This window comes from Pteropus medius, unplaced genomic scaffold, assembly GCF_902729225.1.
Source record: "Pteropus medius unplaced genomic scaffold, Ma_sr-lr_union100, whole genome shotgun sequence".
Lineage (NCBI taxonomy): Eukaryota > Metazoa > Chordata > Mammalia > Chiroptera > Pteropodidae > Pteropus > Pteropus medius.
Window position 1 is genome coordinate 4,212,283 of NW_024347791.1, and position 24,219 is coordinate 4,236,501.

The 24,219-nt window shown below is 47.2% G+C and overlaps 2 protein-coding genes and 1 long non-coding RNA gene across 4 annotated transcripts in view; 1 reads left to right on the plus strand and 2 right to left on the minus strand.

The window, feature by feature from the left end:
• Positions 1-4,677, minus strand: part of TIMP3 (TIMP metallopeptidase inhibitor 3) — a 56,004-nt gene extending 51,327 nt beyond the window's left edge. Inside the window, exon 1 of the mRNA XM_039877854.1 lies at positions 4,247-4,677. Within this exon, the coding sequence (XP_039733788.1) occupies positions 4,247-4,367 (121 nt within the window). The 5' untranslated portion in view covers positions 4,368-4,677. The remainder of the gene's footprint in view (positions 1-4,246) is intronic.
• The window catches only part of SYN3 (synapsin III), a 409,605-nt gene that overhangs the window by 191,606 nt on the left and 193,780 nt on the right, over positions 1-24,219 (plus strand). The gene's annotated exons all lie outside the window — the stretch shown is intronic.
• On the minus strand, positions 8,093-14,978 carry LOC120614898 (uncharacterized). Its single transcript, XR_005656118.1, has 3 exons — positions 14,848-14,978; positions 12,163-12,229; positions 8,093-11,314 (listed from the first exon to the last, which is right to left on the minus strand). It is a non-coding gene; the product is annotated as an uncharacterized LOC120614898 (long non-coding RNA).

The following is a 24,219-nucleotide window of genomic DNA, read 5'->3' on the forward strand; positions in this document are numbered from 1 at the left end:
TGTTTTTGTTTTTCATGAGCGAACCTGTTGGAATGTGCCATTCAGCAGTGGAGCTGAATGGTTCCTGCTGTTCCCGCAAAACAAACAAAAGTCCCTCCACCCAGGCCACTTCTGTGGCCACTTTTCTAGCCTTATCTATCCAGGAATTGTGAAAGGGACACAGAACAGTGGGAGGGGCACTTTCTCCAGCCAGCCAGGACCTAGTCTCCTGACTCTCTCTCTGGTTTTCCACCCAGCACACTGACAGGCGCCCGGCCCTGGGCAGCCCCAGCTCAACCCCACCTGGAAGGGGGAGAGTATTGAAGCCCAAGATGTCTTGTCTCTAATAGCTTTACTTCTCCCTGGGCCTCAGGGGGACAAACAGAGTCATATTTTACTTTGACGTGGTGCTTTTGAGAGTCTTTTCCAGTTCTAATAGCCAAATAATATCAGAAATTTTCCTTTATTTTCTCTATTTATACCCTAATGTAAAAAGTTAATTAATTAATTAACTAACTAATTAATTAATAATATCCCCTTCCCGTAAGATGATGTTTAATTAAAATCTTTGGCCACTTGGCTGTCTTCATATTTTTAATAGCAACTTCTCAAATCAATAAGTAAAGCATTCTTCAGATGTTAACCGTTCATTCCATCTTGGTCCTAGGAGGGGTCATCTGACTTAGAATGGGTACATGGAGGTGGAACAGGTTTTAAAGAATAGTATAACTAACCACGGATTTAGCCTTCCCATTCAGTAGCTGGGCGACGTTATGCAACTTCTCTTAGCCTCAGTGTTTCTCATTGAAAAAAGGGTATAGCAGCGGCTCTTCAGGTTGCTGGGTGGAAGAACGCTGGGATCTGTGAAGTGCTTTTGCCCAGCAGGAGTCTGAGAGATGTCCCTTGCCTCCTCCTATGAAGATCAGCTCTCCTCTTCCCAAGGTTCCAAAATGTCCACGGCCTGGGTCCATTCCCCCAAGTGGCTGGCTCCCCTCTGAAGTCTGATCCTTTTTTTGCCCTTAAGTCACAAAGTCCAGTGTGGAGTGGAATTGTGTGTATGAGTGAGAGGGAATGGATCTGGCTTCTATGAAAATGGCTCCTTTGCTAAAACTACAACCTCAGATCTGATACTGAAAGAATCCGCTGGCACTGGATCCTGTCAAAACAATTCTGAGATATCCAAGGACCATCCTCCAGGACTGGCAGCGGGCCCCCAAGCTGAGCCTCACTCTCAAATTCCCAACAGGCTGAGGGGGCAGGCCCCCAACACTCCATCGGACAGCCCCATTCCTCTATGCCAGGGGGGCCATAGAGAAGGGCTTGGCATGCTGAAGCAAAATTCTCTGTCTACTGCATCCCACTCCCCTGCAGAAACACCACCCCTACACACACACACAGGCAAGGGCACACATGCACCCCAATTTTCAGAAGGCTCTTGGCACTGCCCATCCCTTCCTGAGTTGGACAGAGCTGCTGGAGCAGTATCTACCCAGCCGCCAAGCTGCCTTCTTCATTCCCAGCCCCCTCCCTTCCCTCCTCTAGAGTCAAGGTTTTGTCAGGAGTTTCAAGGGCATGACTGGTGGGGAGGGGGCCACAGACATCGTGGCTGCTGCCAAGTCCCTTTCTTTCCCCCACAGTATGTTTTATAAGCCAGCATGTAGTTTATTCTTCTCCTAAACACTTCACTAGGGTGCAGGGCCTGGAGTTGCCATAGAAACACCTTTTAACTCCTCCTTACCCAGAAGACAGCACCAATCCCCAGGGCTTTGGGGGAGAAAGGCAAAAAGGCACCTGTGGATGAGAAGAAAGGAGAAGGAAAGCCATGGGGGTGGTTCCTTAGAAAGGGCCAAGCCAGGCATGCTGTGCCCCTCACCCAGCAATGTGGCACCTGGCCGCAAAGAGAAGAAAATCCGGAAGGTTCTGGAAAAGGAAGCTGGTAGGCTGGCTTGAGCATCTTTAATGGACTACAGCGTTGATTAGCGAGATAATAGGGGTCAAAGGGAATGGGGAGCTGCTATTTCCTTCAGGGAGAGAACAGGCAGCCTTCAACCCAGACTCAAAACTAGAAAGGCTATGGTGAGGAAAACTGAGCGCCCCCTCCTGGACGCCAGCTGGGTACTGTAAGGCAGCAGAGGTCAACAAGCAAGCAGCCCATATCCACACCTCCCATTTTTAAAAGCATTATCTCATCGCCGCCACTAGTGCAGTGCAGAACAGTTTTGGATCGGGGCCAGCACATCGAAGATTTTTTTTGTTTCTTATTTAGTGTTGCTACCTCAGTGTTCTGGTCTTTTTGTACTTCCTGGTAACTTAGCTTTTCTCTGGGCATTTTATTATGGGGGGGTGGGGAGGGGAGTCAGAGAAGCGGGTATATCTTGAATAAATCCAGATAAACTACAAGAAACTTTCTGCAACAGCCCATACCCACAACTGAGAACAAAGTGAGATAGTGCCCGCATTGAAAGCGGGGTTTCCTTGCTTCCGTTTACCTACTAGTTCCCTGATCAACTTGCAGGGTGGAAACTCAAAAGCCAAGGGTGGGGGTGGAGGAGGCATGAGGTCTCACCAAAAAGTCCAAGGGAACACACCTGAGCCACTGTCAAGCAGAGGAGGACACCCTGACTCCTCCACCTGTCAGCCTCCCAGCCCCAGTATCTGCTCCCACCACCACTCCCACCACTCCCACCACCCCACCACCGGAGCAGCTCCCACCACTACTCAGGTGGGAATGTCCCCTACAGGGTGAGAAGAGACAGGACAAATGGAATTTGGGTGGAGACAGTCTGGAGAAGGGAGAAAACCTTCCAAGCCTCAGGCAACCCAGAAGAGTCTTTCTAAGCAATCCACAAACCTAGAGGCAGGTTCCCCCAGGAAAGAGAAGGGCAGGCCCCAGGAAACCTCTAACAAGGGTGACCCCAGGCCACATAAACACTGACACCTGCGAACTGCGCTGACCTGGTCACCACAGCCACCTCCCTGACTTCTCCTAGGCTAGGCCAGGCCCACCAGCAGCGCCCCTCCCAACCTCTGCTGCCTCCCCTGACGGGCTCCTGCCTCCGGCAGCACACTTGTAGAGGCCATCACCCAGGACCCAGTGGAAAATTTCCTTTCCCTTTATGACTGTACTTAAAACACACACACTCCATTCTTCACTCTGAATCGACACAAGCAGAGTGGCTAGACTGTCCCACCCCAATCCCAGCCCGCGTGCACGTGTGAGCGTGCGCGCGCGCACACACACACAGACACACACACACACACACACACACACAGCAGGGGCCACTGGACTTGCATGCTTTATGAGCTGGAAAGGAGAGGAGAGATGTTTCCCAGCTGCTACTCCACCTCTGGCCATCCAAACAAGTGTCCCGAACACTCCCAAACAAGTTCTCCCAGACACTCTCAAGGCCGTCGGTAAAAACTGGGTCTACTTCTTACTGAGCCTTTCTAATTGAGACACAAGTCCAATCTAGAATTGTCACCATGATGTGACCCTTGGCATCTTTGTTCTTTTGGTGACAAATCTATTTTCCACTGCTCCTTCTCCTCCTCCCCACACACATTCAAGAAAAAAAAAAAATAGCCTTCCTGTGAATTCTCACAGCTATGTGATAAGTGATCCCTCACACACGCCACCTCCTGCTTGCTATCAACACTCTCAAATACAGTTCCTCTGGGGGAGGGTCAACCCCATGGCTTGATTCTCTTTTTTTCCCCTTAAATCCACCCACACTTGGCAGTCTAAGAAGCTCTGTTAGCACTTGCTTTGGAAGCTGGAAGCTGGGTTGGGTCTCAATGAAAAGAGTGAACCTCTTGGGCACAGGAGATAGTGCAAACTCAGAAAACTTCAAGTTCATCCTGCAACTTTTCATGCACATGGCTGGCAACTTTAAAAAAAAAAAAAAATCTATTCAACAGCCCAGCAGTTTAGTTGGTATTCTAAGTTTTAGGAACCCTCTCCCATCCTTCTCCCCCAGCCCTTCCTCCTGCCATCGTGAAAAGGGAATTTTTCCAGGTGTCAAAAGGACCAATAGGGACCTCATGCCCTAAAAGGAAAGCAAAGGCTGCAAAGGGTTCATTCAGCCGCTGTGGGGTTTCTCTGAAGGGCATCTCCCCCTCAGCTATGTCAGAGCCCCAGTCCGGGCTGCAGCCCAGCCAGAAAAAAAGAGCGGGGTTCGCCATGCCACCCCGAGCAGTGCCCCAGTCCGGGCTGCAGCGCGCTAGCGGACACTGCAGGGGCTCCAGTGAGGACACCGGGAGCGCTTACCTATGTCAGAGTTGCAGAAGGAGTCCTGGGGGTGGCTGGGCGAGCACGTGCACGCCTCGGCGCCCCAGTCACCCAGGCTCCAGCTGCCCAGGAGCACGACGAGCCCGAGCCAGGGAGTCATTGCTGCTGCCGCTGCTGGGGCTGCTGTTCGCCTCTCCAAAGTTGCTGTGCGCGCCGCTGGCGGATCCGCTGCAGCCGGAGCTCGCCCGCCCGGCCGTGCGGGGCAACTTTGGCCGTGGGCGCGCTGCCCTCCGAGTGCCCGGCGGGACGGGACGGATCGCGGGGAGGCTGCCTCGGCGCTGGCGCTCGACTCCGAGGGCCGCCGCTCTGTCCGGGTCAAGGAGCAGGAGCAGCCGCGGGAGCTGGAAAGGCAGGAGGAGGAGAAGCCGTCCGAGAGCCCGCCAGCTGCCCACTCTGCGCCGCTGCTGGGCGGCTGAGTAATATAGCGCTGTTTCCCCCTCTTGGGCGCTCGGGGCCCGCCCCTCCGACCAATCGCGGAGCCGCATTACCTCATCGACCCTCCGAAAAGGGGGCGGGGCCGGGGGCGGGGCGACGGGGCGGGGCCACCGGGACGGTTCAGATCCTTATAGGGAATAATACGGCTGTGGGCACGCGAGTGGGTGGGCTGGGACGCGCCTCCGATCCGCGCCGCAGAGTGTCCCTCAGAGCTGTACCATCATGTCCACTCTCGCCGACACCATCTCCCCACGCCCACCCTGCCCTCTGGGCGACTCTGACCCAAACCAGAATCAACTACCACCTACTCCAGCAACTATCCTTCCGCGGGTCAGAGGCGGCCCTGGCCCTGGAGACCTTGTCTGCACCTGGTGGAAAGGCTAGGGAAAAGGCTACCTCTCCACCTTCTCTGGAGAGAGCAGGGTCAAGGGGGGAAAACAGGTAGATGACCCTTTACCTCCCACTCCCGCCCCTGACTTTCCTGGTTATGAGGAGGCCATCTGCCTTTGGGAGATGGCTATACAAGATAGTCGGCTCCCAGACTCAGCCGGAGCAAATGGTGAAGTCATTCAACAAACAACTGTTCTAGATGCTGGGATGAGCAAAACAAAGTTCCTGCACCCACGGAACTTGCAGGCAATACATCAGTAAATCTCTGAATACATAGGAAGTCTATGGCGATGGTGCACAAAACAGAGTAATGGGTTCAAAATGACTGTGGAGATCGCTGCCTTCTGTGGGACAGGAAGAGAAAAGTCTCTCTGAGGAGGTGACATCCTAGCTGAGATGTGAACACAGAGGCTGAGCCATGGAAAAATATGGGAGAACACCAGTCTGGGAGAACAGCAAGTGCAAAGGTCCTGAGCTTATTTGAAAAACAGTAAGTAGAAAGAGCAGGAAGAAATGGTAACCCCACCTAGGGCAGACAGGTCGGCATCCTTTAGCGAGGAATTGAGGGATGAACTGATCCAAAACTGGGGTAAAACCAGATCCTGGAGGACTCTGATTATAAACTGTCATGGCTAATTGCTAATAGCTAATACTGTGACTGTCCTTATTGTTAAGTAACATCTTGATTCTGCCTTGTACTTTTCATATCTCACCTCATTATATTTCACAATCGCCCGTTTAGGTAGGGAAAACACATAGTTTTAATCACGGTTTCCAGATGAGGAAACTGGCACAGAGAGATGACATGACTTGGCAACCAACCAAGAACTCAGTTCACTCATTTTCACCTTAAGAGAGAGATTTAGTTTCCTGGTCTTTAGTAGCAGTTAGCTCTAACTGTGCAAATGCCCTTTTCCAGCCAGAGTCGGCTATCTTTTTTCTCCTGCGTCTCTCTCCCTTTCTCTACTACCACATCTCGTTTAGAGACTTGAATGTTTTGGCTATAGATATACTAAAAGTTTGGAACAAAGTAAGGACTGGGAATACTACCCAGAAATGCAAGTTCAAGCTCTTTCTCAGAAACTCCTCTATTTATACCTCAGAGAAGTGACATTGGGATGGCAAAAGCAGAAAATTTCATTGGAAATGGTATTTCCAAGAACGTTTTTAAAATTCCTTTCACTCCCTTAAAACATTTAGCTATCGGGAAAGGAATCTAGTTTCCACCATTTTCCTGTCTTGTCCCCATCCCAACTTTTAAGACCCTTCCCACTTCGGCTGTAACTATAGCCTGACGCACACAGAACTTTCCTTATCTCAGTGTTTACTCACGCACTTTGCTCATCATTTCATGGGATAGAGTTGTATTATTTCCCCAACCACACTAGAAACACTTTGAGGACTGAGATATTTGGCCACACTGCTTTTTAGCCCTCAGTACAAAATAGGGTCTCAGGAGACTCGAGTGCAGGTATGGCCAGCAATCCCCTGAGTCTTAAGCAGTGGACACTCAGGAGACCGCTCCAAGGATCCAGGTTGAATGAGGGCATACTTGGAGGGATTTGAGAGTTTCACTTATCCCTGCACAGTGCCAGTCATGTGGAAGGTTTTATAAGCCTTTCCAGACTAAATCCACTGTGGATAAGCATCTTGTGTGACAGAGGCCCTCTCTTCTCTTTTTTCTTTTCACTTTATGATTTTGTCCAAAATGCCAATGTTTTCTCCAAGGGAAGGCTTACCTAGAATATGAGTATAAGGCAGATAAGTTTGCTGAATTTCAAGCAGCAGGTTTCTTACAGTAAAGCATCTGAAGCATTTGATTACGGCAGCTACTTAATTATGTAGGCGCGAGAGTAATCTGATTGTTTTTTTGAGCTGAAAGGTAACAAAATTGCTTTTGGTTTACTTCCTCTCACTCTCTCTCCTAAGCTTGTCTATACTTCATCTTTGAAGCTCAGCTCCTCTTCAGTTGGGAAGTTCTTCCTAGTGTTTAACCTGAGGGGATTCCCCTCTACCCACTCATGGGAGGTTAGCTCAGTCCTTACCATGAAGAAGAAAAAGAGTGAGCTCCATGAATCCTTGGGGTGCGGGGTGGGGAGGAGGATGAGGGCTTTCTGCCAGAATCAGCCCATCCAGCAAGCAGACCTCACAGCCATCAGTCAGATGTCATAGTGTCCTTGGATATAATAATATGTAAGAATCGCTTTTTCAAGCCAGATGGAGTGGACCTGAGGCTGATGGTAAGAATGAAAATATTGGCTCCCTCACTTTTTCTTGACAGCTAAGAACAGTGATAGATTTGTAAACCTTGGAAGAACTGAAGAAGTTTCAAAGTGTATCTGGCCTGTCCTCCAACCTACCAGGCTGACCTGGTACTCCCTTTCCTGGAACTTTTCTAGGAAAGATGTTTTCATGACCATCCCCATCATCTCAAGTTACAGAATGCTGGAATCTATGGGAAGTCTCTCGTAGACATTTAGAAGTCCCATCCTATTCTTATAGATGGGGAAAGTAAGGTTCAGACCAGTGAAGAAATTTGCCCAGCATCCCAAGGTCAGCGAGTGGCAGAGCCAAGATTGCATTGCAGCTCCAGGACTCCTTCCCTGTACCCTCTCTCACACACTCCTGGGCCTTGGTCCCCCACCGCAGTACATGACCTAATGCTTGCACTCTGGCCGTGGAAATCCCAGCCACTCCCAGTCCTGGATCTGCATTTCAGATCTGCATTTTAGATCCGTAGATGAGTTTGTTTCAGAGTCATGGTACAGTGACCAACCTGTGGAGAATTCCACCTGCACTGGTGAAATAGTTGTCTATTATGATAATCATCACCTCTGAGCCAGTTAGAACGAATACAGCTCTCTGTTTCTCAGAAGTTTATCTCTTGTGTGTTTATTTTTTCCTTTCTAAGTTATTATCTAATACCTTTTAAAAACATTCCAAACATGTTGCTGCAGATATATGTGAAAACTTTCTTTCTGGGGGACAAAAGATGCTTAGGTTAAAAAAAAAAAAAAGGCAAAAGATCTGAGATTTGTTCCTAAGCTTGCTGCAGAAGAGTTGTGTGTGTAGACAAGTCACCTCTCCTTTCTAGGCCTCCATTTCCATTTTATTGGATGAAAGATATAACTCAGTGTCTCTAAGATCCCCCTTGGCTTGAAAAGTCTAAGATTCCATGGAAAATTCTCAATGATAAGGTGAGCGTTTTTGAAGAGAAGACAGATCTTACCCTTTAAACAGGTTTGAGGCAAACCGAATGTGCCCAAGACTGAAGGGCATCCGTCCGTCTCTCAGTCAACCCTTGCTGAGTTCCTAACTAGCTCTCCCCTCAAGACTCAATCTGAAAACAAAGATTGTGATGGCAAAGGCACAGGAGAGACTGCGGTCTTGTTTCTGTTAGGGCCCTGTTGTAATTACTTGTTTTACTGTCTGCCTCTAGGATTAGAAGCACTAAAAGATAAAGACGTATGTCTTCTCTTGTCTCCATACATTATTTTCAAAATTCATTGAACTTCTATACTATGTTCAGATTGCAGCTTAAATGTCACCTTTTCCAGGAAGGCTTTTCTGATTCCCCTCCCCTGTCTTCCTCAACCCTTTCCTGTGTATCCCCAACAGCACCCTATACTGCTTTCTTTCACACCACTTAGCTGACTGTACGGTGATTGTTTACCCATCTGTTTCCCTTTCTGGATTGTAAGCCCTTTGAGGACAGGGATCAAGTGTTGGTTACAAAGATTTAAGTATTGGTTCAAAGAGTCGAATCGATTGGCCCCACCGACCCCTTCCAGTATTCAGAGAAGCAGGTGGAGAGCTCGGAGTTCTATCCCGCTGGCCAGTGCTAGGGGGCGCTGTAAGCCAGAGAACACCCGTTGCCTCCGCCTGCCTTCTCAAGCCAGCCTCACTGAAAAGGCGGGAGCGGTACAATTCCACGCTAGTCAGTGGGATGCGGGTGCCTCTGAGTGGGTGAAACTAACCCCTCCCGTCTGCAATAGCCACAAAGCTCTCAGTCAGCATCCCGTCTGGGTCCGCAGCTGCCCAGCTTCTCCACCCTGGAGCTGGCTACAGGTCAACCCAAAGGGAGACGTGCTCTCAGGAAGAGAGAATACTTGTGAATCATGGGTTTGGGGGGATAGAGGATCTGGGAACACAGCAGAAGATGCCACGGTTTCGCCCTTTCTGAGCTGGCCTCTGGAAATTCAACCTGGAGAAGGCGCTGACAAGGCATGTGTTGTTTCTGTTGCACCGTAAAGGAACACCTCTTTCTCCCCTGCTCCTTCCTCTCCAGATCCTAGCCACAACACCTTCCCCCAAGCCCACAGTCCATCTGAAAGTCATTACATTCAAAATAGCCTTTCCCAAGCAACAGACAACCCTGGTCCACCCATCACCATGAGCCCTGGCCAGACCCTCGGCGGGGTTGCTGCCCAGCACTGGGGAATTAGGAACCTAAGACGGTAGATGCTTCAGGTTCTTTCTGTGCCTGGCACCAGCAGGGAGTAAACACCTTTCCTGGCTTCCATCTGGAGCCAATTTCATGGCAGTAAAATTGCACAGCGTCTCTTGCCCCAGCTCTCCCCAAGCCCTGCCAGGGAATGAAGACCCCTCGGTAAGAGTCTCTGGCTGCTTCACCTGAACCCTAGAGTTTTCACATTCGTTACCACCCCTAGCTACTCCCGGGGGTTTTAAGCCAGAAGACACATGTACGCGGCACAGACATTTTGTGCCCCATGTTTTCTGGGGTGGTAGGAGATGGAAAACAGAATATTCCAGCTCTTGCCTTCTTTATTTTTTAACGACTGTATTCTCAGCCGATCGTTTCTGTGAAGGCTAAAAGGAAATGGAGGGATGATTTCTCCTCCTCGACCCTGTCTTAATGTCTTCCTTATGCCCGCGGAATTCATGTGTTTTTCCTTTAAAAATGAGTAGCTCCTTTGTGGTTTCTTTGAAGGTTGCATGCTCAGCTTTGCACAGTAGATGCACATGTGTGTCTCTGCCGGGTGCTCTCCTGGCTTAGGAGGGATGGACGGATGGTTGGTCTCTTGTCAGATTGGGCAGGAGATCCTGTTTCTGCCAAGGCACTTGAGCTCTTTTCAGTGGAACCTGCTGGAACTGAAACTGACGTCCTGGGCTCCAGGGATGGTCCAAAGAGCATTTGACGCCACTGATCACATCCTTCCTTAAACTTGGCAGCTGCAACCACGCGCTCTGAGTTTTTGCTTTCTACCTCTCCAACTGTACCTTCTCAGTCTTCTTGGCAGACTCTTCAGGCTCCTTGTGTCACTAAAATGTAGGTGTTTCCCAATTTTCTGTCCTTGGCTGCTGTCCCTTCCCGTCTAGCCTCCGCCCTCTCCCTGGCTAATCTCACTCTCTCTGCCAATTCCACCTACCACTGTGCCATGTCCGCTGGAATGGGCACCAGTATCTCTCTGAGCTTCAGTCCATATCTCCCTTCCCCCTGGACAGTTACGCCTGGTGGTCCCATGGCCTCCTCAGTCTCCGAAGGGTCCAAAACTCATTGTCTTTTCCTCTCAACCCCCTGCGGTGTTACCCATTCCCACCAATGACACCATGGTTCACTGAGTCCCAGAGATCCTCTCTCGGCACATCTTCTAACCATCCCCCCTCCCCATTCCCAGCATTCTGGCCTTGGGTCAGGCCTCCATAGAATCTTTCCTGACAATTTCAATAGTCACATAATTGGTCACCCCGCCCAGAGTCTTTCTCTAGCAAATTCAACTTTTGCACTGCTGCTCCTATAAAGTTTTTCAAATATAAATCTGAATTCATGCTGTCTCTCACTTCAGATGATTAATTTGTTCTCCTTGGCTTTCTGAACAAAGTGTTACACTCCAAAGAAAAGCATGCAAGGCCCTCTGTGATCTGGCCCTTCCCAGGGCTCCACAGAGGGGGACCGTCACACGGAATACAGTGTGATGGCTACCCCCACAGTTACGCAGCAGCAGGCCTGTCCTTGCTTGTCTCTCCAAACCTATGCCCTAATTCCCATCTCCCAACCTTTCATGTTCCAGCCATCAGTTTCCTGCCTCCGAGGCTTTGTTCACACAGCACTCTTTGCCTGGAATCCACCTGCCACCAATATTTTCCCTACCCTTCTCCATCTCATCTGTCAGGATTCTTTTATCTGTCAGGATTCAGCTGGAGTCATTTCCCTTCGCTGTAACACTCACCAACCTTGGGATGATAAGCTGGAAAAGATTTCTAAGACAAGAAAAAGGGAGGGGAATTAGCATTAGTTGAATACCAGCTCCGTTCAAGTCACTTTCCATACAGCATTTCCTCCGATCTTCAGATATTGTTTAATGCCCATTTTGCAGTCAAGAAAACAGAGGCGAAAACATTAACTCAGAAAGACATGTGTACCCTCACGTTGATTGCAATATTATTTATAATAACTAAGATAGAGAAACAACCTAAGTGTCCATCAATGGATGAATGGATAAAGAAATTATGGTGTATACACACACACACACACATATATTATATCTATCTATATATATTATATATATTATACGTATATATAAAATATATAGAGATATATATAATGAAATATTATTCAGCCATAAAAAAGAAGGACATCTTGCCATTTGCGACAACATGGATGAAATTTGAGGGCATTATGCTAAGTGAAACAAGTCAGACAGATAAAGACAAATACCATATGATCTCACTTATGTGTAGAATCTTAAAAAAAAAAAAAAATGCCAGCTCACAGATACAGAGATCAGATCAGTGGTTGCCAGTGGTGTGCGGGGGGTGGTTAAAAGGAGTCCAAAGGTAAAAAAGAAAAAAGAAAACTGAAGCTCAAAAAAGTTAAATTGCATATTCAATTTCTTACAAGCGAGGAAGTGGCAAAGCTGTGATTCAGACCCACAGGTCTTTTCCAGAATTGGTAGTACTCTTTCTGGAGACTACAAATTCATGATGCCCTTAGGTTCACTGGGGCATTCAAAGTGCTGGCAATTTCCTCTTTGTCGTTTGGGTTCCCATCGAGTACTCAGAGCTCGTGATCACTGTATGATACAACCAAGCAAGACAAGACACAGTACCTTTCCACCGAGGGCCTGTGAGGGAGCTTTGCCATCAAGCAAGTGAGATGCATCTCTGGTTCTGCGCCTGGTTTGTAGTCAAGAAAAGGCAGGAGAAATGACATGGCAGGCAGTTTCTGGAGGAATGGGTGTGCCTTTCCTTCCTCAGAATTTGGATGGATGCCCCAGAAGATTACATTTGTATAACAAAGAAAGGGCCCAAAACCCAGGGTCAAACTGATAGAATACTGATCAGTACATTTTAATAGCTATTGAATAAGGCTTCATTTCCTCTTGAAATGTCAAGCGTGAGATCGAGGCAGTATACCAAGTTTTTGTCCTATTTCTGCATGCACAATAGCTGGGTGACCTTGAATAAATCAATGAACCCCCTTTCTTCAAATGTAAAACCAAGGGGTTAGAGTTTATGATCTTTCAAAACTTCCCAATGGAATATTCTGGAAGGCAGACTGACAGGGCGGTTAGGGACCAAGGTTGATGAAGTCAATAAACCTGGGTTTTGATCCTTCTTCACTTTTTCACTGTGACCTTGAACAAGTTCCTTAACCTTTCAGAGCCTCAGATGTGTAACGGTAAAATGGAGGAGGGATTCACACCGCATAAGATCTTCATGAGGGTCAAACAAAGCGTGATGAATAAGGCACTTGGCACAGGGCCTGGCACATAGTAAGTTTTCATTGAGAACTTATGTGTGCCAGGGTGTGGCACACATAGGTACAGAGATGACTGAGACCAGCCCCCGCCCTCAAGTAACCTATGATCTGTGTTTATTAAGGAGGAGCATATTCCCATGTCCCTTTCGACTGTGTGGGGGGAGGAGGCAAAGGAAACAAAAATTTGATAGTAATAGCTAATTCTTACAAAGTGTCTCCTGGGTGCTTGGCATTCTCCTGAGCGGTTTGCATATATTCAGACTAATCCTTATAGCAAAAGCTGTGAAGTAGATGATATTATCCCCACCACCCCTTTTTTCTTCAGATATGGAAACAAAGGTACAGAGGGATTATGTAATTTGTTCAAGATTAAGTGACCAGGATGCTCCCAGTGCTGGGATCTGAAACCAGAGCAATCTGGCTCAAGAACCCAGGCTCTTAACCACCCTGCTAGCCTGCATCTTCATGGAGAAGGTGAACATGCAGATACAAGGTGGGGATGCCCAGTGTCTGTGGCCGGGTGGGTCTTCCTTCCCAGAATGCCTTGTACCCACTGATCAGGGTGTGTAGGAACATGAATCGATATGACCCCAATCAGAAGAGACACTTACTAGGGCAGCGAGCCTCCTAGAGAATAATATTCGATAGTGTCACTGATTTCCGGCCCTTGGGATGAGCACGGACACTAGAATCAGAACACTTGTTCAAGTCTCATTCTCTCTAAGTTTCTCTCTAAGCTTATACTTATTCTCTATAAAGTGAGGACAAACATCTAATTCACAGAGTTAGTTTCAAGAATTAAATAGTAAATAACATTGACTAAGCATTTATTATGTGCCAGGCCCAGTTCTATGTACTTTACAGGTATAAATGTATTTAATTCTCACAACTCTATTACGCAGGGGCTATTAGTATCATGCCCATTTTACAGAAAAGAAAGCTCAGGCACAGAGAGGTTCAGTAACTAGGCTAAGGTCGCACAGTTAATAAGTGGTGAACCAGAATTCGAAGTTCAGCATTCAGTTCTGTGCTTATAACTACCTTTCTATACTCAGGTGATTGGTTGAAAACATTTTGCAAATGTTAAATGTTACTGTTGTTCTGTTCTCTCATATCCATGTCTTAGGTCTTTGTTAATGCTATTCCCTTTGCCTAGGGTGCTTTTCCTCCTCTGAGCTGGCTACCTCTTACTTGTCTAGAGAGGGAGGGAGAGTGAGGTTGTGGAGTGTGCTTGAGCCAGTTCATGCTGGTTTATGAGAGCCAATTATTATTTTTTCTAGAATTTTGCAAGTGCGTGCAAAGCATTTAGCAGAAAGCCTGGCACAGAGCTAGCCATCAGTGAATGGCCACGGTCAAATGTGATTATTAAGACAATATTATTATTAGGCATCATCTCCCACAAGTAGCTTTTTATTCCACCCAATCTTGGTGCCACCCATCAGAGATTACCTCTGCCTTGATATTCATCACACTACGCTGGTATGTCAGTTTCCGTGTCATTCTCTCTTTAGAAAGCAAGCTAATTGACAAAATCTAATTGAGTTTTCTCTTCCGAGCATTTAGCACAATGTCTGGCACACAGTAGGTCCTCAACAAACTGTTAGATTAAATTGTTAGTGAGGAAAGAGTTCAGAAGCTACTGAAAAATCAGAATTAGGAAACTGGAGGCTTCTCTAATCACATTACAAACTTTTAAGAAACTCATTTCCATGTCTAAACATTACTAAAATATTGTGTGTGGGGTTCATTCCTTGGGGGTACCTTATCATGAGGTCATTTGGAATTTCAGAAACTAAAACCCCCTAACTTGGTGCCCAGATAGATCCACTACACACTGAACTCTGTTTTATAACCAAATTTTCAGTGTGTATATCATGGAGTCCCTATGATAGTCTTAGCAAGTCAAGTAGGAATATCACCAGTAACTTTCCAAACCGCTTGAAGGTAGTCGAAACTGCCTCTGCCTCAAGTATTTAGGGGAATAAAAGATCTTGATGTCACATCAACAAACTCCAAAAGAGATTGCACATACCTGGAGTGCTTTTCAAGGCCTGGGAGCCAGTGATTGAAGGCTGATTTCAGAGGAAAAGGAGGGAGAGGCTGAAGGCATGTTGAAAAATAATTTTTTGTCTGTTGTTCCTTTGTGTGCACTGGTTGCTGGCTTATGCAACGCCCAGTAATTAAAATGGCTGGAATGCTTTGCATTTTTACAGTAACATGAAGGCGGCTAGGAGGCCTGCAGCTGGGGCCAGCTGGAGGGGGGCCCACCGATCCTACCCTGGCTGCCCCTTGGCCTGACAGAGGTGGCTGGCACTTGCCTTGGGGTGGGGGTGGCAGGGTGGCAGGGAAGAGGGCGGAAGTCAAAGGAATCAGGAGTCACTCCTACTGCTCTCCCCCTCCCCTAGTCAGGTGCATCCAGGTGCTTGGCCTCTAGAGGGAAGATATGCATGGACCACCCACCTTCTGGAAGTCTGTAATGATTAGTGGTGATGCCTAGGAATGATAAACAATGATAAAGTTATCATTTATTAAATATCTACCCCGTGCCAGGTCCTGTACTGATAACGTTACATATATTATCTTATTTCAATTTAAAAAATGAGATGTCGTAACCCTCTCCTGCTCAAAACTCTCTGTGGAGTCCTAGTGCATTGAAAGTAAATTCTAAACGTCTCACCCTTCCAAACCCAGCATGATGTAGCCTCTGCTATCACTTACCTTATATCCACCATTCTCCCTCGAGCTCATCACCTTTTCACCCTGCTGGCCTTTTTTTCATCCTTTCACCAAGCCAAGCTCAGCCTCTGCTCCAGGGTTGCCCTCCCTGCTCCCTCAGCCTCCCCCAAGTCTTGCCACAGCCACTGCCTTCTCCTTGTTCAGCTTCCGGCTCAGATGTCACCTTTGCAGAGACATCTGCCCTAGCCGAAGTAGCGCAACCAGCCCCTACCACTCGCGCCTCCCATCAGCCCATTTTTCAAATTTATTTTCTTTTCACTACTTATCACTATCTAAAAAAAAAAAAATCTTATTGGTTCATTTTTTGTTCATTGTCTTTTCCAACTAGAATGGAAGCTCCTCGAGTTCAGGGCCCTCATCTGGCTGATGTTCACTGCTATATCCGCAGCACCTAGATCAGTGTTCCATAATATTTGTCATGGTAAGAAATCTTCACAACAACCCAACGAGTTAGATGTCATCGTCTTCATCTTCCAGATGAGGTTAAATCAGAGAAGCTCAAGGAAGTTAAATCACCTGCCCAAGGTCACCCTGTTGGGGGTGATTTCACCACAGTCTGTCCGACTTCAAAGCCCATGTTATGGAATAGGTATGCATACCCTTCCCCCTGGACAGCTGCTTTAGAAAATAGTGGGAAGATGATGTCTCTATTTCAAAGGAAGGAACCAGAATGCAAGGCCAACCATGAGCCCATTGGTAGTATAATGATGGTGGCACCAAGAAATAAGGATGTAAGCACTTGATGGGAGCCTACAACACTGGTGTCGTGGTCTAGGTTCTGCCACCTGTGTGACCTTGGATGAGTTAATTACCCTCTCTGGGTGTGGTTTTTTTTTTTGTTGTTGTTTTTTTAAGAATATGCAGAGGGTATCTGCTTCCACTTCCCCAGGGGATGATTCCATGACAATGGCCTTCTCTTGTCCTGTGAAGAGGAGGCTACTATGTTCGCTCGGATTGCTGGAGTGGAAACCACACCATGCCCTGCCCATGTGTGTGTGCCTGCCTGTGGGTAACTTCAAGAATAAGCAGCCGGACTGAGAAGTTGGCTTTGAAAGCCTTGGGAGTGCTCAAGGCTGGACAGATGTGGTTGAATGAGGAGCATGGTCACCGAGCCTCTGTGTCCACGTGCCACCACGCTGGTGCAGCCTGACTGCTCAGCCTGGCCTTCTGGCCTCAGAGGCGGCCCCAGCTGCACCGCCCTCTCCAGCCTTCACCCTGACCAAGCAGGATCTGTGCCCTTCCTCGCCAGCACATGAGTTTTATCTTGTTCTTACCATCGGCTCTTTAAAAAGTCTTATTTTAATGTAATTCCTACTTATAGAAAAATGGCAAGACTAGTTCAAAGAATTGTCAGATACCTTTCACCCAGGTTCCCAAAATGTTAACATATTGCTACATTTCCTCTTTCCCTCCCTCCTTCGCTTTTTTCCTCTCTCTCTCTCTCATACACACACAGACATAATGCCTCTTCATTGCTAAATATTTTGGTGTGTATTTCCCCATCACAAGGCCACTATCAGCCTTTGCAGGGTGGAGTCGCTCAGCCCCTGGGGTTTGCATTCAAACCAACTCTCCCTCTTACTAACTGTGTGCTTTTATGCAGAAGATTTTACTTCTCTGGACCTCAGCTTCCTTATCTATGAATTCAGGGCACCAAGAACACCTACTTCACAAGGCCAATGTGAGAATTAAATAAGATGTCGAGAGCTCATCACTGTGTGTGGGACATGGAAAGTACACAATAAGTAAATCAAAGTGTACTTTGCTAGAAGGCTGTATTTTTTTTTTCCTTGAAGTGGTTCAAATTCCTTGTGTTGCCTTTCTCCTTCTTATGGCCAATTCTCATAGGAAAACAACAAGACAGGTTCTGTCATTCATTCACCCCTCATTTATTGAGCACCTACCCTGAGTGTGACCCTATTCTTGGCACCGAGATACAGCGGCAAACAGGACAGATGCAGTTCCTGTCCTCACAGCTTGTGTTTGCATGATGGAGACAGACAGTGGACACGGAGCAAAAACATGAAACATTTCAGTGCGTTGTAAATGCAACGAGGAAGAGAAAACTGAGCCACTTGGGATCAGGGGGCAGGAGGGGGCTCCTTTGGTCAGGGTACCCAGAGAAGAATACTTAGATGAGGTGAAAGTACTACTAGATCCTTTTAATCTGAGAAAATGCCTTCTGGGAAAATGTTGCTCAATAAATGTTTTCCTCATGAAACGCATCGCCCCGGCGGAGTGTGTGAGAGCTTTCAGTCCTCCCCAAAGAACATAACAATGGGAACATGCACTCCTCTACCACTTGCTCAGAGCCATGGACTTTTCACCCATTATCCCATCAGCCTTCCTGGACACCCTGTGAGGTAGGGACTATTAGCCTCATTTTACAGACAAGAAGACTGAGGTTCAGAGAAACAAGTTCATTTGCCCAAGATCAAAGAAAAAGTAAGGAGGGGCCCTCTGAATGCACCTAGCACCCAACCTCCACCCAGGACCACAGTGTGGACCCCTTACTGCTGGCAGGTTGAATTTGAGGCAAGAGCACTGTGCTAGGAGTCAGAAGGCACAGCAGTAACCTGGCTCTGCAGCCTGTGAGCCATGGAGTCTCGGTACAGCCCTCCGCAGCACAGAACAGTACTGGATGGTCCCTTGGGTCCCCTCCCACCATGACAAGTGGGTTCACCTGGTTTTTTTCTTCCTTGGCCTCCTCTTTGATGGAGAAAAGTAACACACGAGGGAAGAGAAGTAGGAGGATAACAAATGAGCTGCAGGTATGACCCGTACCTGGTGATTACACCTTGAGCCAGAGAGTATGTCTGTCTCAGAGAGGGGCACAGAGGGGAGAGGTGACTCTTCTGCCTCATGACATCCAGCCTAGGGCTTTGCTCACAGTAGGGACTCAAGCCATGCTCTTGTATAAACAAGTGCATTTGTTCTATGCCAATTAAAAAAGCCGTGACATTATTTATGAGCACATCCCATGCAGTGCGCAAACAGTGCCTGCTGCGACATGCTAGTCTATTCCAGGACTCCTGTTTTAAGCAGGCCATGAGATATTTGAACAGTTCCAAACAAGGCTGCGATTAGCTCTCTGTATTCGTTATCTGTTGCTGTGTGATACCGTTACCACACACTCGGTGTCTCAAAACAACACACATAATTATCTCATGGTTTCTGTGGGTCAGAAGTGCAGGCATGGCTTAGCTGGGTCCTCTGCAAGGCTGCAGAAGAGATGTCGACCGGAACTGCAGTTTCACCTGGGGCCTGACTGGGGAAGAACCTGCTTCCTTGATCATATGATTATTGGCAACATTCAGTTTTCTGTAGACTCATTTTCCCACCGCCTGCGGGCTGGAGCTCACCTTCGGTTCCTCACCACATGATTCTCTTCATAGGCAGCTCACTATGTGGCATCTTGCTTCTTCAAAGCCAGCAGGGAAGAGAGTCTCCTCCTAAGATAGGCGTTGCAGTCTTATGTAACATGACCACATACACATTATCACATATACCCCATCACTTTGCGGTATTCTGTTGGTCAAAAGCATGTCATAGGCCCTGTCCGCACTCAGGAAATTATGCAAGGGTGTAAATACCAAGAGGAGGGGACTATGGGCTCACCCCCTGAACAGAGTGATCAGAATGTTGAAAGCCCTAGAAATCCTGGAGAATGAAGAACAGTTGAAAGCATTCGAAAGTTTAACCTGGGAAAAAGGAAAATAATAATAATAACAAACACTCATATTGCTTTAATTGACAACTTTTTACATAGGAGCTCACTTAACCTTCATACAGCCCTGTAAGGTAGATACTATTATCATCCCCGTTGTGCAGATAAGGGAACTGGGGCACAGATAGTTCAAGTAACATGCCAAGTTGACACAGCTACCGAGCAGTGTTGCTGGGAGTGGAACCCAGGCAGTCTGCCTCCTGAGTTCACGCCTAGCAAGGACTGTCAGTCATTAGAAGATGATGTTGAGTTTCCCCCCAAAGATGCTGAGACCAAAGAGTAAAAGGTATTCAAGTGGTAGATTTGGGGCCTATCAAAAGCTCTGAGTCCTCATTGTCGGGGCACAATTGTCCAGGGTAGACTAGGCAAGTGTGCTCCTGTGTGCCCCAGTCCTCACCACTCCCTGTTGTCTCTTTGATTGAGGCCACGGGTCTGTCATTGCTCATACATACGTACCCAAATACCTTGAACTCCTAGGCCAGGCATTCAGGCATATAAACCTGTGGTCACAGGAGAAGCAAAGGAGGAGCTAAGCTTTAGTGACCATGGGAGAAGGTCAGCAAATGGAGGAAGAGGGCCATAGGACAGGAATTCAAGTATCAAAGGGTCAGCCTCTGCTGTGAACTGAGACCAAGCCCCTCACCTCTCTGGGTCTTTGGCTCCCTTGCCTGTATAATGGCAATGACAGTTTCCAGTCCATTGGTTCCTGGAAGGATCCAACGAGACCTGGTAGAATGGACTGACTTCTAAACATCCTTGAAGGCCAGTACCACCAGACTAAGGGAAGCCGGATTCCTTGTGTTAGAATTACAAGGCCTGAAAACTCACTTATTTTCCTTCTTATTATGGAATTTTCCTTCAGAAATGGTTTAAAAGGGGAAAAAAAACCCCAATCCTTTGAGAAAATAAGAAAGGGAGGACTCATGGAGGGAAGGCTTTATTGTGAGGTAAGGAGTCTTTGCTGATGCTTCTGATGCTTTATTGTTCTGGGTTGTTTTGTTTTGTTTTGAAAAAAAAAACACTATTCTTCAAGGGAATGAAAAGGAAAAGGAGGAAGAGAAACATATTCTGTATCAGATCTACTCAGAACTTTAACTCTGTGCCCGAGAAGCCCAAGGCAGCCCCAGGAGAAAGGAGAATATGTCAGAAAATGAGCCGGGAAACGCTTAAAGAACAATTGTGCCTTGGCCCTGTCTCAGCACAGCAACAACAATAATAAAAGCTAACATTTAAGTAACACTTACTCTCCACCAGGCACTGATATAAGTACTTTATTATTAATTTCTTCAAGCCTCAGCCCAGTCTAGGGGGCAAATACATTACAATTCCATTTGATAGGTGGGGAAACTGAAACCCAGAGAGGTTAGGTAACTTGCCCAAGGCCACACAGCCCATCAGTGGCAGAACTGTGATTCAAACCTGTAGAGTCTTATTCTAAGATTCGTGCCCTTAACCATGACCGAGTCAGACCCTTAAGGACTGATCGAGCGATTACATGGGTCAGGCATCATGCCATGTATCAAAGGAGCAAGAGGGTGGAAAAAGGAGCCGAGAGGAAAGAGCAAAACCCTAAAAGTCGAGTCTTCCAAGCTCGTCCACTTTCTGGCTGTGAGACCTCGGGCAAGACCGCGAGCAACTGGGTCTTTGCCACTCTCGGTAGTTCCAGTGCCTTCTATGGTTAAAAACCAATTGATGGAAGGAGGGAGAAAGGGAGAAAAGGAGAGAGAGGAAGAAGGAGGGAGTGAAAAGGAAGGAAGAAAAGAAATAGAAGCAATAAAACTGCTAATTAGAATAGCAGCTAGCTTTTATCAAGTGTCTACTAATGCCAGGCACTGCTCAGTGCTTTGCCCACACTCTGTCATTCAATCCTCGTAACGACGACCCTGTGACGTGGTTAATATTGTTGCTGCCATTTGAAAGATAAAGAAACTGAGGAACAGAAAGTTCAGTCGCTCATCCAAGGTCCTACAGCTGGTATATTGGGGAGCCGGGATTCCGACCACGTGGTGTCATTTTAGTGCCCAAGCTCTTAGCCTGTAACAGAAACAGTGAATATTTGAGGTCAAGGGGTAATCCCTCCCATGCGCAGGCTGTTTGGTGGATTACAAAGCTCTTTGTGGTGAGGTTTCCAAGGGTGGGGGTGGGGACAGAAATTTCCTGGGTCCTCAGCCTGCAGTTCTCTGTCAACACTTAGGTGGAAAATGCCAAGGCGTTCAGAGATGTGGGGATGAAACCAGGGAAGCCAACAGGTGCACGGCCCAGGGGCCTGGGCCGCCTTGTCCACTCAGGCACTGCTCTGTCTGTGTAGCGGTACTGTGGTCACCTGCAACTTTACTGACCAGGACACACTCCTGAGACAGCCATCTCACTTCCTTGTCTCCCCGGGGCCAGCCCAGTTCAGCAAAGCACAAACTGGGTGCAGTGTCCCACACCAGTGAGCTAGCAGCGGCTTAATTTGTGCTCAGGCAGGTAGGCAAAGGAAAACAGACATCCAGGCAGAATGCTTCAGTGGGCTCCGTCAGAGCTCGTCATTCCTGGGTTGGGCTTGGCCGTGCTGGAGGCAGAACACGAGGTTTGCTCGGCCTTACCATAAGAGGGAGCTCTTTGTTCCGGGTCCCTGCCCTCGTTTCCCTTCTTGCCCTGGTCATCCTGCTGCAGGATGGAGCATGCGTGTTTGCCCGACCTGTATCATCGCCGGTACTGAGGATTTAAGGAGTTGGTATAGATAACATCACAGTCGCAACCGGCAAAGCACATACAGGTGGTAATCATATTTTTCCTAATAATGCATTTCCTGGGAAGGCAATCAGTCTTAGGGGGAAAAACATGGCCTGAGAGTCATGGGTTTGTTCCCAGCTCTGCCACTAGCCAGTTGTGTGTTTGAGTAAGTCATTACACCTCCCTGTGCCAGAGTTTCCTCCCCCGTGAAGTGAGAATAATAACGCCCACTTCAGAGTCACAGCGAGGATTGTTTGAGACCAGGCCTGGCTCGTGGAAAAAACTTAATGAGGAGTGACGAGTAACACGTGCTTAAAGTCACAGTTTTCCGCCATTGTCCTTCTCTTGGGGCAGCCTGACGTCCTTCTCTGACATCCAGGGCCAGACCAGTATCGGCCGTTACCGATACAAGCTAGCAACCTGTATCAGTTCTTTGTAGCACACATCTCATTTTACATTTACTGGGGTAATTATTTGATTAATATCAGCCTCCTTCATTAGCCGTATGGAAGCGGGGCCTATATCTGTCTCGGGCCATCAGTGTAATCCCAGTGCCTAACACAGGCCTGGCTCCTAACAGGTGCTCAATAAATATTTGTAGAGTAAATTAATGAAAGAAATGAGATTGCCCTCAAATTTGCTGATGTATTCCATTTATTTGGAAGGCAGTGTTACAAATCAGTTTTTGTTATTCTTAGTGAAAGTCCTGGAGTTTATTCATTTCTTCTTAGGAAATAATTAAAGCATGTTCAAGATTATCTTTCAAACAGTGTCATCCTCTTTTGCTCGCTTTTCATATGCTTTCTTGGGTGGGGCTACAGTTCCATGCAAACCCTGAGGATTATACTCCACTCAACATAATCCCATGAGAATATCTCCCAGGGCAATGTCATCTGTCATGTCATAGGGTCTTAATGGAAACAGAAGCCTGGAACATTTGGTCTTACATCACAGATCCCTTTTGCCTTTGGTCTAGAAAATTGGAAATGAGAATGGCCTTGTCTCTCCCCCAAATGGCATGAACATTAAAAAGTGAATGCTTCTAAGATCCTAGGGTGAAAGCACAGAGTTATCTGCTTCCTGCCATAAAACTTCCTGCCTTCAGATGCTGCTTATCAGTTTCTTCACCCTAATGTGTCCTGACCAGCCAGGACCCGATAGGAGAAACGCATTTTCCTCTTGGTAAGGCAGCCTGAAGACCTCTATTATAGCACATTTCACCCTCTTTTGTAATAATTTAGTGTTTCCCACAGGTTTTAAGTGGCATCTCCATGAACTTTGTGTTAATAGTTAAAATTTCAGTACAATATAGTATGTAGTATAAAAAACTTAATTAGCACATTAAACCCACAAATTCATTAACATACTTGCTTAGCCTAAATCAAAACTGGCATTTTAAGTAAGAGAAAAAAAATTGAGTCAATTCAAAGAAAATATCAAGTAAACATTAATGGTAAACTGTTACAAGAAAATGGCAAAAGTTGTGCATGTAGAAAGCTAATGTGTGAGTTTCAGAAATGCCAGCAATTATTTATTTTCTTGTCTCTTTTCCCATTAATTTCTGAGTTCCTTTGTGTTAATGACTATTTCGGTTAATTACTATTTATATGCCAAGCGTTAGTACACTACCTGACACATAAAAGCTCAATGAATTTGGTGAATGTGGGGTGCATGGATGCAAGAATGACGGATGACTGAATGGTGGGACAGGCGTGGCATCTCAGGCTCTGGCAAATCCACTGAGGCTGGGGCCTCCTCAATGCATTGGGAGCAACAGTGCACCAAGTGAGGACTTTTGTTCCTGGACAGTTTCTGTGTGATAATAATTGATAAAAGGAGGGCCGGTCCGGCTCCAAGCCACGAAATGAAACCTAATGTGCCCAAATACCAACTTCCCCCTTCTAGGATTCAGCTCACAAGACAGGATGTCCAGCTGCCTGGAATGAAGGATTTGCTGAGTATACCAAAATTCACAGTCAGGGCACAAAAGATACTTTGGACAGAACACACTAGCTGTGTGGCCTCGGGTAGGTCACTTAATGTCTCCGTGCCTGCCTCCTTCTCTGTGGAATGAAGGAATCATTACAGCAAAAGCAAATCTATGATTCTGGGAGGGGTTGGTTCTGAATTTGAAACTCACAGGGAAGGCAGTTGGGAGGAGATGCCGATGAGCTGGTGCAAAGCGGGGTTCAGGCTGGAAGAACTGACATAGTGACATCCAGC